The sequence below is a fragment of the Penicillium crustosum genome, assembly GCF_028827405.1.
Source record: "Penicillium crustosum strain IBT 35664 chromosome Unknown utg000001l_segment0_segment0, whole genome shotgun sequence".
Taxonomy (NCBI): Eukaryota; Fungi; Ascomycota; class Eurotiomycetes; order Eurotiales; family Aspergillaceae; genus Penicillium; species Penicillium crustosum.
Window position 1 is genome coordinate 5,293,672 of NW_026623122.1, and position 19,555 is coordinate 5,313,226.

Here is a 19,555-nt window from a genome sequence, read left to right on the forward strand (position 1 = left end):
ACACACAGTCGTGTCTTCAATGTAATACCCATCATCTTGAGTCAATTGGAGCGGATTATCCAAGTGCTACATTTCTAATTACAGGGCCTCAATAAGCGACCAACTGTTGTTGTTCTTATGGTGAAGTCTACATATGTACTTCTGAGCTGTGTCCCTGGAGGGGTTGTTTTAAGGCAGGTGAGACCTTGCTCCTTCCCCAATGTCCTCCCTTTCTTCCTCTCCATAGCGACAGATAGGTCAATCCATGATCTCCTCCCCTTTTGCATCCGCTATCACATATATACCTAGACAAACAGACCGCAAATTGATCCCTTGGACTACGACAATAGCATGAACCCCACAGCTTCAGAGCGAATGCCCATGGCAAGGTTACGATAACAGCCTTCCACTGAGATAACGATAACATTGCTGCGGGAGAGTGGGGCTCCTGTCACAGGCAATAACAAAGGCACGGTCATGGGTACACAGAATGAGCCCGATATGAGCACAATCCGCCCCCGACTTCGTGTCTTTGTGGATGTCCTCGGGGATTTCGGTTAGCACGGACGAGGCTTTCGAAAAAGAATTCAGAATGCGATGGTATTTTGCCTCGGCAACAGCACTGGCAAGAGGGGAATCGTAAGATTTATAAGCGATCCTATGCTAATATTGATACTAAGGGAAACCTGTCGCGCATCGCCCCAGTTGATACAATATACTGCACTAGTATATTAGAAGGACTAAATCTTAAGCTTATAGTTATATTTAATATAACATATGTCAATCAGATATGAAGATATTTGTGTTTTGTTTTGAAGGGGTCCTCCCATCCTGTGTATGACGAGCTTCACTGCACGGATGGTGAGTTCCTAGCGTGGTATGGCAACATCAACATCAACACAAATCATCTCCAAAGTCGGCAAAGTTCCGATTTGATTATGAATCTCACACATGTATGGAGGATTATGTTGAACATACTTGCAGGAATTGCGCGAACAAGTCGCCCGGTCATTCGATCTGCTATCCAGATCATCCACCCAGTGCGGAGTATAACGTTGAAAACTTGGAGCTTGATTCACACGGCTTTAAGCCGGATATACCTCCACTTTTATGCTGATAAGAGCTGTTATAGAAGTGAGCGCTAGGATGGCCTCACCGAGTTAGTACGTCCCTAGTATTGATCGGCCGTTAGGCTTGATCGCTTTCCTGCGCTATAAGAACGTCCCGAGGGCTCTGGGCCTCAGGGCCTCAATATTCTTTTCCCTCACCATTGCCACGGCATCACCATGTCACCAAAATCCTTTGCCGAAGCGGATGTCGACTCGGCGACACAGGTTGTTCAGAAACAACTCAAGCGTAAATGGGTCAGCTACATTTGGGACACATTTGACAAGTCACCAGAGGAGCGTCGCTTGCTTTTCAAATTGGATTTGGCCATTCTAACGTTTGCATCCTTGGGTAAGTTCAATTGAACTATTCCTCCCGGATAATATTAAAAAGTCATAGGATATTTTATCAAGTATCTGGATCAAATCAATATCAACAATGCATTTGTCTCTGGAATGTACGGTACCATATGCGTGTTCGAATCTCGAGAGTTTGATATTGATAACTTATAGGAAGGAAGACTTGGGCATGTACGGCAATGAACTTAATTACATGCAGACATGCTGGACTATCGGCTACGTTATTGGCGAAATTCCCAGCAATATACTCCTGACTCGCGTCAAGCCGCGATATTGGATTCCGGCTATGGAGGTAAGAGGTTTTGCTTTTTTTTTTTTTTTTTTCTGCACAAGAGGTGTATGCTTACACCCTAATAGCTTCTTTGGACAGTTCTCACAATGTCGCTATCCCGGTGTAACACGCCTACTCAGTTCTATGTTCTTAGATTCTTCGTTGGTATGCAAGCACAGCCTATCAAGAACTCACTCTACTATAGTGGTTTATTAACATTGTCCTACGGTAGGCCTCGCTGAAAGTACTTTCTATCCCGGAATGCAATATATCATCGGTTCATGGTACCGGAAAGACGAGTTGGCAAAACGATCATGCATTTTCCACACGAGCAGCGGAATTGCCAGTATGTTTTCTGGTTATCTGATGGATGCGGTTTACCACCTCGGAGGACGAGGAGGCTTCAAGGGCTGGCAATGGTAAGAGAAATGTCAGAGGCTCAATATTTGGTCACATTCTAACTAGCACCAAGGTTATTCATTATCGATGGGGTCATTTCCCTGCCCGTGGCTATTAGCGGATTCTTTATCCTTCCCGATGTGCCTGAGATCTCTGATCCATGGTATTTGAGCAAAAATGCAAGTTTTACTATTTCAAACCCCTGTATTCTATGCACATACTTACATTGAAGTAGGAGGTCAATCTTGCCCAAACGCGAATGAAATTAGAAGGGAGACAGAACAGAGAGCCATACACGAAGTCAAAGCTGAAGAAAATCTTCACCTCGTGGCACATCTATCTTCTGACTTTGCTTTATATGTGAGTTAAATATCTAATTAATATAGAACGAAAATACTCACCCGATCTTAGATGTTTCAACAATGGTGCCGCTGGAAGTCAGCCTATCTTCCAACAGTGAGTAATATCTAAACACCATCATCGGTAAATTTACTCTAACCCTTGACAGATTCCTTAAAAACTCAAAAGATCCTGTATATTCAATCAGCCAGATCAATTCGATACCAACCACCACCCCAGCAGTTCAAGTCGTGACAACCCTCGCTTACGCATGGATATCGGATACTATCCTGAACGGCAGCCGTTGGCCCCCAGTCATCTTCGGTGCTGTGAGTATAACACTCCGTAAGAAAATAGAAAGAAGTTCTAACATTTTGCCAGTGCGTCAACATCATAAGTTACGTCTCACTTGCAGTTTGGGACATTCCGATTGGATGGAAATGGACTTGTTACATTATCAGCGGGGCTGGATACGGATTGAGTGGTCTGTTAATGGCGTAAGTTTCACAAGGTCCCGAGGCTATCAACGTGCAGATATCCTAACAAAATTACCACAGATGGGCGCATGAGATATGCTCCGAAGATAACGAGGAGCGGTCCTTGGTTATCGGAAGCATGAACGAAATGGCTTATGTATTCCAAGCTTGGTTGCCTCTTGTCGTATGGCAGCAGGTCGATGGGCCGGAATACCAAAAGGGCTTCATCACTGTCACCGTCCTGTCTGTTATCTTGATTATTAGTACTTTCGTTGTCCGGTTCCTCCACAAAAGAGAAAAATTGAGAAAAGGGTAAGTATGTTTATGCCTTTTAGCTTCGTGTCGATTGCTAACTGAGATTGTGATATATAGGAACCAGACATACGAGGCAGAGACGGAAGATAGTTCCTCGGATTCTCAAGAAACGACCACTATTGAGACAAAGCCTACCAAGGCTTGAGATATGCGCAGTTGATCCATGCTTCCTGAAAGACGGATACGGATATAAAAAATGGAGAATAGGCGACAGACAGGTCCAGCGGGTAAAAAAAAGAAAAAGCCCAAGATCCCTCCATTCAGCGAAAATTTTTACATTTCAAATAGAGAAATAGAATGGAAACTAGCCTATAATATATGACGCCAAGTTTTGACAAGCTTAGCATTAAGCTAGCAGCTGTTGTTCCTTTTTTTTCCCTCTCAAACCCGCTTTCATAGGTGTATTAAATATGTTCTTAAAGCATTTTCTTTATTCCTGGAAAAGGACAATATAGTTTGTACCCCGTACGGAGTATAGAACTACCATCGCAGTGTCCGAACTATTTAGTGTGATGAGTCGTAGTAGCTCGTGTGATGTGTGATTGAGCGATACCCATGCTAATATCCACGGCGCAAGATCACCCAATCGGATATCCAGTTCTTCCAGGATTTAAACACTAAGTCCCAGTAATTGAACCCCATATCTTGTACAACATAGACTTCCGATGAGGTTTACAGATCTGACTGATAATCGAGATTACCCTTGCATATCGCCCTGATACTACGGAGTACTCCGTATCATAGATGCTAAGCCAACAGGGATGAGAGTACCACATTACAGGCAAACTTAGCAGATACCCATGTTTTTCTAATGATCAAATCTAAACTCAGGGGTAGATTATACGAATATCCGAATAAATCGATAGGTCAGGCTAGGCACCCGTGTGCTGATTGAAAAGCCGTTGGCAGTATGGAGTAGTGTTAGTGGCGCTATACTAGTGATGGGATTAACTGGGCACATTCCCCGGATGGGATGGAGTACACAGTAACTCCGTAAGAGCGACAAAATCGCAAGATTGTGATAGCCCTGTGGAAATTAGGAGAGCCCCATCACAAAAACATTGAGTGGGACAAGGATTCCTTTGTTTCCTCTTCCTGGGCTTGCCCCTAGTTCATTGCGGATACGGAACACAGTAAGTAGTATACTCCGTAAAGATCGGCATTGAGCCTTTTAGGCAGTCTAGTCGAGCTTGGGCGCTTCCTCTTTTTTCTTTCCCCCTTCTTTTTTTAGTTTAGGGTCATAGCTCCATGAAAATCATAAGGATCTGCAAAATTGAGAGTCACAGCAATATTGTGCCGAGACAGCTTTTCCATCAGCTATATTGACCTACGGAGTACTCCGTAGGACAATGTACCTTTTTTTTTTTTTTTTTTGCTTTGCTCAATACGATCATCACCTCTTTCGGGACAAATAGGAAGTCACCGATAGTGTGCTAAGTCCCAACGCCTCAACTCCAGCACCGCGGAGAGCCTATCATCCTGGATAATATGACTAGATTTTCGGGCCCACTTGTTAAAAAAAAAAAGTCTCAGGGGCAAGGATCAAACCGGCCGGTCCGGAGTACCTAAACGTTCCTATATTGGACATCAATTTGGATGTAGTTTATGATCACGGACCATTTTCCAGATAGGCGAACAGACGCGATGTCTCCGGCGCGGCTGCACCGGAGGCACAATTCCAAATGGTCGAGTCGTGTCCTTTGTCTCCACTTAATGCGACTAGCTTCAAGAAGCAGTGGAGATAGCGGGGTGAAATTGAGGATCTTTGGACAATAATGTGATTATTTGTTGTTCAAAGGGCAATTGAACGTACGAGAATGGATTGCCACTATATTTTTTTTCCCGTGATAGTGTGACTGAGCAAGGATTAATATATTGCAGGAAGAGGTCAGGGCTGGGGATCTGAGACATACCCTATGATACCTGGGAGATCCTTTGGATGCGCGCTTTTTTTTCCGGGATTTGCAAATTTGGAGAAGAGAAGAGTAATGGCGTTCATAAGAGCACTAAGAGAGTTAGAGTTGTTTCACTTCCTTCAAAGATCGACTGAATGTCGAAGATGCCTACTGATTTTAGCGTGTGATTCGGCGTTCTTAAGGTGGAGCGCGGCAAGAGTCGAGATCCAACGGGCCTCGGGGAGACGGAGAGGGGGGGAGAAGGGGGGGGTAGTTGTTGAGTCGGAGGACTTCCCTTGAACTTCCCTTGGACTTCCTGTGGATTTCCTGTGGATTTCTCTTCTTTGGAAGTGGAAATAAGTGCAATTTCCACGCAGAACAATGTCCTTTTGCTCTCCGAGTCGCTGTTGGTCTAAAATCAACCTGCATTCATAACCATTCAGACATATATGTAATGCTGTACTTGCCAAAAGTCTCTGATCTTCAATCTAATCCCTGTTTTGATGACCATGTCGATAAGTGCGGTGATATTGGATGCTAGTACTCCGTACTCCATACATAACCGACATTCCTGTTACCCGCGCGCCAGCCCATGCGGTTGCATGCAAATGATATCACATTCAAAATGGCACATGTGTACTCCGTATGGGGTAAGGTATATCAAGATATAGCCAAATAAAATGAATTGAAACGATGCAAGAAAAAAAAGAAAAGCAAAATAACCACCTGCAATACAGTAATTCAAAATTCCAACCAAAATGCATCGTATAATAATCCAACAACGCCAAGGAAATGAGACTTCATGCTATGCGAAAGATGCGAATCCTAATAGGAATCACATCCCATGAAGCCCTGTAAATAAAAGCAAATAAGAGCAAAATCAACGTGGCTCTGACCAGCAGATCCCGTAATGGCAAAACCATGCAATCCGTAAAAATAATAGCCAAAGTGGAAGATATCCCCCTCCGATATTGATTTAGACATGCAGAATGAAATCAACTGCCTATATCATTAGCTAACTGAGCGGCGGTTGTTCGACACTCGTTGGCGCTGCCTGGGCACAAGCGAAGATGGCTCAGCGTGGCTGGTAGACCTCGCATCGTTGCGCTGCTTCTCTACACAATCATGTCTATTTGCTTATATCAGTACACAAGTACACATTCAACGAGAATAAATATTCTGGGACCTTACCTAGCCAGACTATCCTGGCGACTGAAACCCCGGTCGCAAGAGTGACAGATGTACCTCCGAAGCCCGAGATGCACCTAAAGGTCCCATTAGTGGCTGCTTCTTGTCCCCTTTTGGTCTCCATACTCACGGTATTCATGTGTCTTTTGAGATCTGAGCTTCGTCCAAATGTCTTGTGGCAGTCTTCGCATGGATGGTTGTTCTTCCATTCAGGGTTGTGCATCTTTTGGTGCTCCCTACAGTTGGAGCGTCGGGTGAATTTGGAGCCACAAATTGGACATTCCAGGCCACTGGCAGATACCAGCCTCTCGTTTGAGGGGCCGCGCTCTCTTGTGTTCGAGTTTGTGGCACTATCGGTTCCTTCGGATGCCTGAGGTTGCGGCACGACGTGCCCGGTGTTGATGCTGTGTCCAGGGGATCTGTATCCAATATCCTCTCCCATCGCTCCAAGGTAGGAAATATTGTTGACTGGCAATAGGGGCATCGTCGAGGTGATGCACGCGTCTGGAAACACACTCTGGTCCCATTGTCCTGTGGCTGCGTTCGCTACAGTGACCGGAGTGACATCCGAGGGCGTTGTCGGTCCCGAGCAAGGCGTGTGCATCCAAATATCGGCCATTTGGGCTGGGAAGACGTTCTGGCCAGGGACAACCTCCATGGTAGAGTTGTAACTGGGGGATGCGCTCATCACCGGGGGGCTGTAGAATCCTAGTGAAGTCTCCGAAGCACTGTTGACAAGTCCGCTGTAAACTGGTGGATAGCATGATCCGCTAGAATAGTCATCATAGGATAATTCAAAGGTGGGATTTGGCGCTCCAGGGACTAGTTGTGATGGTAGTATAGGCGTGGGAGGGAAGACCCTCAGTTGACCGAATGCATTCTCGATTTCGCAGCGGGAGATGCCCAGACCAATAGGGGAAACCCCTCCCTGGGACGAGGTAGAAATGGGAGACGAGTATGCCGAAGAAGTTTCGCGAGATCGTATATCCTCTCTCCGCGGGGATGTGAGTGAGGGATGAACTAGATTCTGATTCATGGTGTAGAGAAATCCAATAAAAGAATAAGAAGTGTATTGCCATCAAACCAACCAAAGGGCTAGTCTATATCAGAGTCAACAAAGAGTGGTGATGGACCCAAGTATATATAGTAAAGGCTTTCGAGTCAACAGCTTCGCTGTTGGTGATTGACAGCGGCAGCATACATCGGTGGCTGAGAGGAATGTAGTGGATAGGGTATGAATTCATTGGAGAAGAACTTGCGCCGCATCGACACCGACAGATGCTGAATATTCAACGACTTGACGCCGTAATAGACAAGGCAGATTCGGAGAAGAAAGGGTCTGTAATTGCGGTGGAAGAGAAAATCGGGTGGGGGGCATTAAGGGCCGGGGGGGTCAAGGGTAATCCGGACGAGAGATCGATGACAGTCCAGGTCTAGCATATTTGCACAGATCCAGTATATACTATGCCCATAACCATCTAGGGCAAATCATTACATTTTCAGCCTAGTTTCGGGCACATTTTAGAGATCGTAATAACCCTGTAAAGAACCTGCTACATAGGAAGATTATGACGATGCATAACGGCGGCTGTTGGGTTTGTCTGGAAAAGGCTAACCATCCCTTTCACCACCGTTGGGCTGGTCTGCCCAACCGAGACGTGTTCCATGCAGGTAGTAGCCATACAGAAACATCAGGAAAGCCCGAGTCTCTGGATCGGCTTGGCGAGGTGCATTGGTGTGTCGAGGGCCTGTTGACCATGAGCACAGCCCGCATATTGCTGAGACGGTGGGTAATGTATTTTTTTTTTCTGACGAAACTCAGAATAGGAGAAGTTTATTAACTCACAAACACGACTAATTATCGTGACCTCAGTGGTATGCGGGCCAGCCCTTCCGAACCGTTCGATCCCCTTGACTTCATGTATACCATAGCGCGGAAACTCCACATCGACTCCACAGGTAATTGACGCGCCCCCGGACAAACTGTAGCTATCTATATGATATATCTGAATTCAACTTCACCATGATCTATTTACTCGTTTTCGCCTCTTGTGGATCGAACATGAAATTGATTGGAAAGGAGAACCAATCTTGAAACGCCAGGGACAGGGGGGAGGGGGGAAAGCCAAAAAAAAGAAAGGAAAATTGGAGGAAATGAAAAAAAGGGAACGCCGAAAAAGACCACCAAGCCTGTTTCGATTAGGCTGTTCATCGATATGGTTGTTCAGAATATCGAACGGTTTTTTGTTGTCAGGGTGTGGCTCGACGACTAGCGCCGAGTCCGGTCCTGCAGGGGGCGTGCGTGGCCCTAAGCGCCAGGGAAGTGACCCCTCTACCGCGCCTTTTGAACTCACATCAACTCCACAATCACAAGCCAAATCACAAAATACATGATAATTTGTGAATTTGGGTTGGAATTGTCACTTTTGTTGGGCAATGGCATCCACTTGAGTTCGTAGTCGTTCTATTGTGTCGATCAGGTCCGCAAGCTGCGGTACTTGCCCGAACTGCCCCATGTCTAGCTCACGCGCGGCTTGTTGATCCACACTGGGTGCTTTTCCAGGGCCTAGGCGACTTGTTTCAATTACGGAGGGGTGGTGTGGGTCCTGGCACCGTGGGCCAGTCGGATTTTCAGAAATTCCTTGACGTGCCGATATTGGAGGAAGCAGGCTGTTCTGTCGTTTGGACTGTCGCCATTTAGACTCGTACGCCCATATCAATGCAACAAACGGAAGATGAGTGGCTCGAAGCAAGACAATTCGTACACGGCGAACGGTTCCAGCAGAGAGAAAAAGCCGCATGGGTCGGATACAGAGGAGGGGAATAAGATTCTGCTGAGTATATTAGCTTGGAAATATTCCAGAACATACAAAGAAAGATTCAATCTAGGGATCAGACGCTGACTGACCAGGGGTGGCATGAAGTATGTTAGTCGTCGAGAATTGCTGCTTTCTAGGACGTAAATCGCCAATCTGATTGGCTGGTCAGTCCAAATGGAATTTTCCATGGGGCAGTGCCAAATTTCAGAACAACAGGGATGTTTATGTTTGTATACTGACTGGAAAAGGTATTCTTCTCGAGCATGCCGCATCACCTATGTACAAAAAGGAATTAATCGGCTGCCATGCAACTATAGTAGATGGGTATTTACTTACCCCTTCAAGGCTCATGCTCATCAAACTAATTAAGGATGAGAGAATGAGAGTATTGGTCATGAGGGCGAAAGTAAGCCTGTAAATCATTTCAGTCAGTATCTTTTTGCATACATCTTGTAAAAACCACTGCGTGGAAGTAGTCGTAAATGCTCGTGTGCTAATGACGCTCCCCCCCAAAAAAGACAAAGTCATGCAACTGGACGTCACTTGCATATTGGAACGTGATCAAAAGCACATGCGACTCTTTTTTTTTCTATGCAACCAAATCAAGGGAACTCACATCAAGCCATAGCCGAAGATGGGGGAGATCTAAAAATTAGCGTGTCAGTTCAACTTTACACGATAGCCAACCATTTTGCCAATATTCCGGGATATCATTCGCTGCAGGACAACCGGTGCGCAAGACTTACTTCAGACGCCGTATCCTATCATCCAATCAATTCAGCCACTGTCAGTGCCTGTGCCAAAAAAAAGAAAAAGAAGGAAAACGCACTAGTCCAAGAACACTCGATCTATCTCAAATGGTCAGTTAAAAAAAAGAAAAAGAAAAATAGCGGGCACAGCAGGGATTCTTTCACCGTACCCAAAGAACACTTTCACTAATAAATGTGACATAGTGCTGAGCGACAGGCGGTCACGCGCAAGCATAGTAAAGGTAGTCAAGAACCCTGTGGAAGCAATTCAGTGATTCGGCTCCGACATACTTCACCCATCTAGGGCTGCATTGCTTAGCCACACTTACCAACATACAATACTACCACCACTGGGAAAAACCTGAAGAATGCTTTCGTCTGAAACATATTGTCAATCAGCCTTGGGTCCTAAACCCACTTCCCACTCGGGCAAAAGGGCAAGAAATCGCACCATCTCTTTCAATACTGGTATCTGTTCATAGCCACAATCAGTCAGTCCGTTTCTAGAACAGTGATGGTTCTATGCAGGATTCACTTACTAGACTGCCGAAGTATGAATTCAAGCTCACAAGCGAGCAGATCCTGTTCATTCCGTGTCAGCCCTGTCGCTCAGCTAATTCCACCAATAGCCATACCTTGGTACAAGAAACAGAGCCTCTAGAGATAGGATGTCGAATGAGAGCTCAATAATGGGGTCGTTGCCCTTCGCTAGCCCGATGACCCCTGTGGCGTCCTCATTAGTCGCTCCATTAACACGGATGACCTGCAAACAACGAGCCGCAAGGCAGATTGAGCAGGGAGAGTGACTCACTTGTTATGACAAATGCTATTCCAACGCCAATTATGCTCAGGTTCCAAAGACTCCAGAAATCCATTTGGTAGAAAACGACTCCGGCATCAATGATTCCACTCAATTCATCATATGCAAAAGCGACGATCCATACATACATCACCGCTTCGAAAATGCCCACGGCCTCTTGTCTCCTCTCTACTAGGACTGCGTAGTAGAGAAAGAGGAAGGACATGAAGAATGCTGCTTCAAAGATTTTCCGGTACAGAGGTACTCTCAGGCGTGAGTATGGATCAGACGTTCTGATGGAAGGGAATTGTCAGTATCTCCGTAAGACGAGTGTTGGTCCTGTCTAACCTTCTGTTAAAAATATGAGGTTTCTTGGTTGAATTGACCGTCAGGGAATCCCAGAAAACGATTTCACCATTCCAAATACCATCGACCACCTTTTGAACAACTCGCTGGCTCAGAAATCTCTTCGCATGGGCAATCGTTGCAATCTCAAGTGCATTCAAACCAAAGAATTGGGAGTATCTCTGGGCGGCATAGATTTCCTCACGTGTTTGTGTATCTTGTGAGGTTCCAGATGACTGAGTCTCCGTGGTCCTCTTGCCAAACAGACGATAAAAAGAAGAGTTTGGCAAGAGAGGAGTAGCCTCATTTTGAGTTTGGCTTGTATCACCTCGGATAGATGCCAGGCCAGTATTACCTGCTTCGGGTTCAATGATATTTACCGAACCGCGCCGCGGTGTTGGTAGCTCTTCTAACAGAAACTCAATTGTCTCACGCTGGTTCAGGTGGCACAGGAATTGCCAGGCAACAAATTCGCAGGCTGCACCGCGGCTCTCATTAAGCCCCCAGTCATCCTCAGTGGCAGTGGTGAAATCCCATTTCAGAATCCTGGAGTTGTTAATCGACCAGTCCAGTTCCAGTGTCCTCTTTATGGTGAACTTACATCAACGCTACAATGATGAAGGGATTGTGAGTATCATCTGCTAAAGCATGAACCAATTGTCTAAGACGGTGTCCTTGGGATCCGTACAGCATTTGCTCAAACGAGTAAGCCATATCACCCACGGCCATGCTAATAAAGCTACAGGGGGCTTCGTTAATTCTGCTTAATTGAAAGGCAGCTGAGACTTACTTGAATAGCTTGGGAAGAACATCGAATAACGGTTCATCGGTTTCGATCACCGGAATTTCCGTATGATCCATGTGTGTATCCATCTGGAGTTCTACTTCGATTAGTGGGTCTCCCCCATGGTCACGGCCAGAATCAGTCACATACCGACACTGAACGTCGAATGTTGAAGCTTGAATCCAGGATTTCTTTTCCGATAAATTTAGCTGTTTGTTTTTGTTCTCCTTTTTTTAAACCTAGCCTATCTCCTCTTCGGGGATAGGGCAGAACTGCAGGTATCTAAGACCGAGGTATCGGTGAACGGTCCATGTTGTCCAATCAGTGAGGGGTTCAGTTGGCCACAAATAAAAATGTAACAACGACCTTTATCAATATTTTAAGATAAGAAATAATTAATAATAATATTCAATATGAAACAGGAAGAATTGCGAGAGGAAAAGGTGACGAGTGGAAAGTTGCCAACGACATCTTGCTGACCGCCTTGTGCACGTGTCGACGCGTCCAGTGACTTCATCGGCCTCAACACGACTCTCCTTGTCGCATAGCTCTCTCCAGCCATCTCCATTTAATCTAGTCAATTTCTGGATCTGAATAACCACCATTAAACCTCCAACAGGGAGATGAGGGGCAGTCGACACCATGGGACAAGGCTACTCCCTCACAACCCTGTCCGCGGGGTCGGCGGGGATCGATGTGCCTGAATTATCGGACCTGGTGTATGAGAAGTCGATGGGGGGTGGTAGGTTCATGAAAAGTATTCGCGCAAGGCAACCAAATGGTCTGGTGTTTATCAAGATTATCATGAAACCGTTCCCGACCATGGAACTGGAGCCATATATCAAGAACATCATGAGTATGTTCGGATTCTTTTTCTTATTATTTCAAGTTTCTAATGTCCATGTACACTTCAGGGGAACGAAAGTTGTTATCGGATGTGCCAAATGCGCTAAGCTACCAGAGGATTCTTGAGACTGCCACGAGTGGATACCTTGTGCGCCAGTACATCCACAGCTCTCTCTATGATCGAATGAGGTATGTCTGTTACCGCTGTTGCCAGCGAACGAAGCCTGATAAAGATATAGCACACGGCCTTTTCTAGAACACATTGAGAAAAAGTGGATTGCCTTCCAGCTACTGTGTGCTCTTCGAGATTGCCATTCACTAGATGTTTACCATGGTGATATCAAAACTGAAAACGTTTTGGTCACAGCCTGGAACTGGCTGTATCTTTCTGATTTCTCATCATCTTTCAAACCCACATTCCTCCCCGAGGATAACCCGGCAGATTTCTCTTTCTTCTTCGACATCTCCGGGAGACGAACCTGTTACTTAGCCCCCGAGCGGTTCTCTGTTGCAGGGGAAGAGCCCAGTGAAAGTGGCGTCAACTGGGCAATGGATATCTTCAGTGCTGGATGTGTCATTGCGGAGCTCTTCCTTGAATCGCCGATCTTCAACCTGAGTCAAATGTACAAGTATCGCAAAGGGGAATACAGCCCAGAACACAGTCAACTAGCAAAAATCGATGATCCAGACATTCGAGAGTTGATCCTACATATGATCCAACTTGAGCCAGAGTCTCGGTACTCGGCAGAAGAATATCTGAATTTCTGGAAGGGCAAAGCCTTTCCGGAATACTTCTACAGTTTTCTCCACCAATACATGTCCCTCATGACCGATCCTTCTTCCGGGCGAACAGATGTGGATCCGGAATCAGCCAACCGAGGGGAGGCCGACGAACGGATTGAGCGAATTTACGTAGACTTCGATAAAATATCTTACTTCCTCGGTTCCAATAACCGGGGCATTGGGGCTCTATCTAATGTCCCAGTCACCAAATTGACAGGAAACACTCTCCCTGTGAGGCTTGATCTACCAAACGGTGAAAGCCAAATTTCAGCGCCCCAGTCACAGCCAGATGAGGGTGCTCTGATTTTCCTCACACTTGTGGTATCCAACTTGCGAAATACAGCCAAGGCATCGGCTCGGATCAAGGCCTGCGATATCCTTCTTGCATTTGCGGAAAGGCTGTCTGATGAAGCTAAATTGGATCGCATTCTTCCATATATCATGGTCTTATTGACTGATCGGACCGATACTGTCAAGGTCGCTGCGATCCGCACCTTAACCCAATTACTGAAAATGGTCCAGGTGGTTTCCCCAGTCAATGCCTATCTGTTCTCTGAATACATATTCCCAAGGCTTCAGCCATTCGTTGCTACCTCCAGCAGCAAGTCAAGTGTCATGGTGCGTGCGGCATATGCTTCATGCATTGCGTCTTTGGCTCAGTCATCCTTGAGGTTTTTGGACATGATCCAAGCATTGCGTTCCGATACCCGTCTAGCTGCGTTGATCCCGGTCGGCTTTGAGCCCCGATGGGCTGAAGATGCGACATATCACAATCTTTATGACGTGGCTCGGGTCGATCTTCTAGAATACTTCGAGGTTCACACAAAGATGCTGTTGACAGACACGGATTCATCAGTTCGGCGGGCCTTTCTGGGCTCTGTGTCCAGCCTCTGTGTCTTTTTTGGCAATCTCAGAGCAAACGAGGTTGTCCTCAGCCATTTGAATACTTACTTGAATGATCCAGACTGGATTTTGAAATGCGCCTTTTTCGAGGCTGTCATTGGCGTCGCCGCCTATGTGGGGAGCCTGAATCTCGAGCTTTACATATTGCCGTTAATGGTTCAGTCCATGACTGAACCTGAGGAATTCGTTGTTGAAAGAGTGATTCGATCTCTGGCAGCTATGGCTGACCTGGGCTTGTTTCAACGATCAACAACGTGGGATCTGCTGCACACGACTGTTGGATTTTTAGGGCATCCAAATATCTGGATTCGGGAGGCAGCAGTCAAGTTCGTGGTTAATTCCGCCAAGTTTTTATCAATAGCGGATGTTCATTCAATCCTGACACCCATTATCCGGCCGTTCCTCAAGATCAAAATTATTGCGTTTTCGGATACCCAAATGCTCGATGCACTCAAGCGGCCAATGTCAAGAAGTGTATACGAAATGGCCTTCCTCTGGGCGTCCAAATCAGATAAAGGTGTTTTCTGGAAGTCGCCAAGTCGCGATGGTATGTTCAGCTTGTCCGAGCCTGGATCATTCAGTCCTCGCGTGGGTCAACGGAATCCTTCCTTTAATATGGCTTCTCAATCAAAGAATGACGAGGACGAACAATGGCTTGGTCGCTTGCGAAACTTTGGGATGGGGCCCGAGGACGAATTTAAGCTTCTTGCACTCAAAGACTACATTTGGAGGGTCTCATTGCGGCAATCGAGAGAAACCGATGTCCATTCAACTCCGCCCTTGAACGATATTGTCAGTTTGACACAACATGGAATCAAGCCCCAGACTGTGTTCTTTGATAAGGAAATTAAAGATCAGTCGCGAGCAATTTCCTTGGACGTAAACGATGGCAACGTCGAAGATCCAAGACCGAGAACGATTGCAGATGCTTTGCTTGATGCTTCTACAACCATTGAGCGAATGCCCAGTGCTCAGCGCAAGCACTTGCGGTCGAAAAGCCAACTCTCGAAAGAGACAAGACGTACCTCGCATGTTCCTATCTTGGACGGAAATGACACTTCCTCATTGTCGTCGTCTCCAGTGGCGTCGTCGCCGGCCGGAGGACCTTCGTCTCGTCCATTGTCCCCTCGGAACCTTGATAATGACCAAAAGCTTTCCAGTCGCCGGCCGAGCCCTGGACAAGATGGCTCATTGCCATCAACTAACGCAGACACCCGCAGTCTATCCGATCGTGTACATAAAAAGTCTAGCGCGATGAGTTTGTTGGGTCGCAAAGACACCACCAAAGCCTACGCTGAAACGGGAACAAGCTCCGCGAACGCCTTTGGAAAGGTAGACGCACCGGTCCAAAGAGGAGGCACACCCCGACCATTGACACCATTGCTCTCAACCGAGCACAAAACAACCCAAGTAATTTCGCAGAAATACCGAGCGCACCACTCGTATGGGGGCAATGACCCGGCGGTTCTGCGACTGCTAGATAACGTCTTCGAGGAAAACTACCCGACGGACCTATTTGACCTAGGGCCATATGTCAAAGAAGTCGACTCCCGCCAACCGATACGCAGCGCCACTGATCAGGAGCCAAGTAAGATCTGGAAGCCTGAAGGAAATCTGGTCGCGACTTTTGGCGAACACAGCGCCCCAATCAATCGTGTCGTGGTAGCACCAGATCACTCCTTCTTTGCTACCGCATCCGATGATAGCACGGTGAAGATTTGGGATACAACTCGTCTTGAAAGGAACTTGACCCCTCGATCCCGTCAAACTCACCGTCATGCAACAGGCTCGCGTGTGAAGGCTTTAACCTTTGTTGAGAATACCTATACTTTCGTCAGCGCAGCCACCGATGGCAGCATTCATGCGGTTCGAGTCGACTATCAGAAAGTCAGTCAGACGGCCGTCCGATATGGCAAGCTTCAAATTGTTCGTGAATATCAGCTTCCCATAGCTGGAGACGGATCACCCGAATACGCGGTCTGGATGGAGCACTTCCGTGACGAAGGGCAATCCACCTTGATTATTGCGACCAACACTTGTCGCATCATTGCGTTGGACATGAAAACCATGCTGCCGATCTACACCCTGGAGAATCCAGTTCACCATGGAACTCTAACTACATTCTGTTGCGACCGCAGACACCACTGGCTACTGGTCGGCACAACTCATGGGATCCTCGACCTGTGGGATCTTCGATTCCGCGTACGGTTGAAGGCATGGGGTCTTCCAGGCTGGGGTGCCATCAACCGGATCCAGCTACATCCCGTCAAGGCCCGTGGACGCTGGGTTTGTGTATCCACCAGCGGCAGCCACGGCAATGAAATCACAGTGTGGGATATCGAGAAGTTCCGCTGTCGCGAGGTTTACCGAGCGACCCCACTGGGCGTTGGCAACAATGGCTCCAATGGCACTCACCATACTTCCCGCGCCCCTCATGCCTATCCGACCCCTGTCGTTCCGAGTGATTACGAAGCGTGGCGTGTGGATGGCGACAGGCCAGAAGGGATGCTGAGTCGCTTTGCAGCAAACGGCCCGGAACCGGGTACCCCATCTTCCAATAATCCGGCCGGCGATCGACTCGGCATTTGGGCGTTTGCGGTCGGCCTCAATGCCCCTGGCGAAGACAAAGACTCTAACACGAAATGTGGGTACATCATATCCGCAGGATGCGACCGGAAGATCCGGTTCTGGGATCTCGCTCGGCCGGACCTCTCCTCAATAGTCAGCGGCCTAGATGTCGTCTCAGATGGTAGTGCCAGTGGTAAGCCGCACTATGAGCAGTCACAGCCCGGTCCTAGTCTCCTGGTTACCACCGAGCACCTTCCTAGTTCTTCCGGTAATGGCAGTTCTCGAGATACTAGGAAGGGAGCGACCCCCAGACCGCCGCGTAGTACGGTCATCAGCCTGCAGCAGCAGATGTTATTGAAGAGCCATCTGGATATTATTCAAGATGTGGCGGTTTTACGCGTGCCGTATGGTATGGTTGTGAGCGTGGACCGTGCTGGTATGGTGTACATCTTTTCTTAGGCTTTCTTGGACATTCCATGTATGATGTCTTCGATGGAACTCGAATAATATTTAGAATTCTACTCCATACTCGGCATAGCATAACCTATTCTTTAATTGTATTTTAAGCGTGTACAATGGAGTACCCGGCACCATAAAGGAATTGCATCCGGCGTCTTTTTATAGATATTTTCTTCACTACGGAGAAACAAGCATGATTGAAAATGGAGCTGGGAAATATATATTAATGGCTCCTACTCCGTACTTAGTACATACCTCACCCCTACTACCCCTATCATGGATAATAATGGAAACGGTGCAACTAGTGAGGCTATTGATCCCCCACATGATGCAGTTATGTTGTACAATATATCAATCCAAAAACATCCATTTACCTCAATTAAACTCCATTCTTGAGATCAAACCCTCCTCTAAGATAGCTGGGTACCTGGACTCAGTGTACCGGATACCTCGGGGCTTGCGGGTTCCAGCTGCATGAACTAAGGTACCGGGTACGACGCCTATTGGTACTTATATTTTGCTGGGGAGAGCTGTGCTGTGGGTCATTGCGCGAAACACTGGGTGGGTCGGGTTGTGGATCGACAGACCAGAGACCCTAATAAGGATTAGAGTAAGGAGAATTCTGGAAAGGCTTCGGAGGAATTCCAGGAGATATTTTTGATATTGTACAAAGTACTCCGTACGGAGTACTCCCTATGGAGTAAGCACTATTAATTAAGCTTGAAGTTTTTCTGTTTGCTTACGGACAGAGAGAGAGAGAGAGAGAGAGAGAGAGAGAGGGAAAGGCATCGGCTATCTACAATTATAATATCAATCTACTATAATAGATAACAAATAACTTTGAAGGGAGATATTTGAAAAAAATCTGATTGTGAATTTACCTTGGAACAGAGGAACTTGCTCTATAATCTCGGACATAAGAACTCTCCGTTTATATTTATGGAATTGGTAATACATGCAGAGTACAAAGTACCGACTAGTGAGTTAGTACGGAGTATGATGTACTTTATATATTGTACATTGTAAATTAATGAGGGTGGTCGCCAATAGCCATACAACATAACATGTATTGTTTATCCAATGGTTGGTTCATGAGATCTTCCCATGTGCGATCCCGAGCCTTCGCCAGATCTCTGTTACCATGTACATACATGTACGGAGTGGCTCCTTACCACATGGGATCCAGAACCTTGCAAAGTCGTGCGTGAGGGGCTCACCCGGGAAATGAGATCTCCGCCGAAACTGCCAGACTGAGTAGCTCGGTAGGGTTAGTAGCTTAGCTTGCCCGCTTTGACGGGTTAACACGAGTCGAGTAGAGTTTGCGAGAAACAGGGAGATAAGGAGAATATGAGATGGGTTATATTCCAGGATTATATAGTTATATATATTGTACATCGTACGGAGTCCTATATGTGCCTTCTTTTTCCAACTGTCAGGTGGATTCCAAGGTTATACAATACACACTTTGTACGGAGTACATCCATCCATGGATGGATACATCTTTTAAGATCCTTTCAGGGGGTCAGATTGCATAACCAAGGTTGGAGGATCGAACCGATGGGGACTGGTCAGGGGAATCGACCAATCATAGAAACTCTTGACCAGTTCGGACGGGTACATAGACGGGATATCCATGGCTCACGATCTTTCAATTCGGCCTCAAATGAAATCAGATGATCGACATAGTAGGGATATCTGGATATTTGTCAGTATGAAATAGTAAAATAGTTCAATAGTAAAGTGATGAAGTGGTTGGAGTCTCCTAACTGCTCGCAGGCGAAACATAGGAGCTTGCATATATATATGGTCGTACTGCAGATTACCGAGGGAGAGGATATGAGTTGAGTACGGAGCATCAAAGGTGAAAATGAAGGAGGTGAAACGAATCAGAAAGAATAGGCGAAACCCAACGTTGTCAATTGCCAACGGGTGTTGGATATATCATTTCTATCTCCTTGACTGCTTCGAATAATTATATTATATTAAACCCTGAAGAAAACCTTGGAACATACAAAAAAAAACCAAAAAGTAAAAAAAAACATGAAACAATAAACAATAAACATTTTAAATACACTCCATAAATACCACCCGTAAACAAATTACCGTACAACTAATTAAAGTGGAGAGAACTCCTTAGTCTTTAATTCCCTCGATTCTGCTTCTTCTCCTATT

General features: G+C 46.4%; 4 protein-coding genes across 4 annotated transcripts; 2 read left to right on the forward strand and 2 right to left on the reverse strand.

Moving 5' to 3' along the window:
• Positions 1-1,265: 1,265 nt before the first annotated feature.
• On the forward strand, positions 1,266-3,390 carry N7487_001979 (uncharacterized protein; the record flags this gene model as incomplete). Its single annotated transcript, XM_056869726.1, has 12 exons — positions 1,266-1,437; positions 1,486-1,543; positions 1,599-1,737; positions 1,803-1,881; positions 1,949-2,135; positions 2,189-2,294; positions 2,351-2,475; positions 2,527-2,571; positions 2,624-2,783; positions 2,836-2,951; positions 3,012-3,242; positions 3,303-3,390. 12 exons carry the CDS (start codon positions 1,266-1,268, stop codon positions 3,388-3,390), a joined length of 1,506 nt encoding a protein of 501 aa, XP_056734510.1.
• A 2,761-nt stretch (positions 3,391-6,151) lies between these two features.
• On the reverse strand, positions 6,152-7,364 carry N7487_001980 (uncharacterized protein; the record flags this gene model as incomplete). Its single annotated transcript, XM_056869727.1, has 3 exons — positions 6,152-6,269; positions 6,332-6,405; positions 6,459-7,364. The coding sequence occupies 3 exons, from the start codon at positions 7,362-7,364 to the stop codon at positions 6,152-6,154; spliced, it is 1,098 nt and encodes a 365-aa protein (XP_056734511.1).
• Positions 7,365-8,748: 1,384 nt separating this feature from the next.
• Positions 8,749-11,913, reverse strand: N7487_001981 (uncharacterized protein; the record flags this gene model as incomplete). The annotated part of the gene is made up of 11 exons (XM_056869728.1): positions 8,749-9,159; positions 9,237-9,300; positions 9,388-9,422; positions 9,484-9,559; positions 9,764-9,792; positions 10,436-10,478; positions 10,532-10,619; positions 10,708-10,988; positions 11,044-11,586; positions 11,642-11,779; positions 11,831-11,913. The coding sequence occupies 11 exons, from the start codon at positions 11,911-11,913 to the stop codon at positions 8,749-8,751; spliced, it is 1,791 nt and encodes a 596-aa protein (XP_056734512.1).
• Positions 11,914-12,418: 505 nt separating this feature from the next.
• N7487_001982 (ubiquitin-binding serine/threonine protein kinase VPS15) lies at positions 12,419-17,383 on the forward strand (the record flags this gene model as incomplete). Its single annotated transcript, XM_056869729.1, has 3 exons — positions 12,419-12,680; positions 12,739-12,859; positions 12,910-17,383. The coding sequence occupies exons 1-3, from the start codon at positions 12,467-12,469 to the stop codon at positions 17,381-17,383; spliced, it is 4,809 nt and encodes a 1,602-aa protein (XP_056734513.1). The 5' UTR covers positions 12,419-12,466.
• Between the last annotated feature and the right edge of the window lie 2,172 nt (positions 17,384-19,555).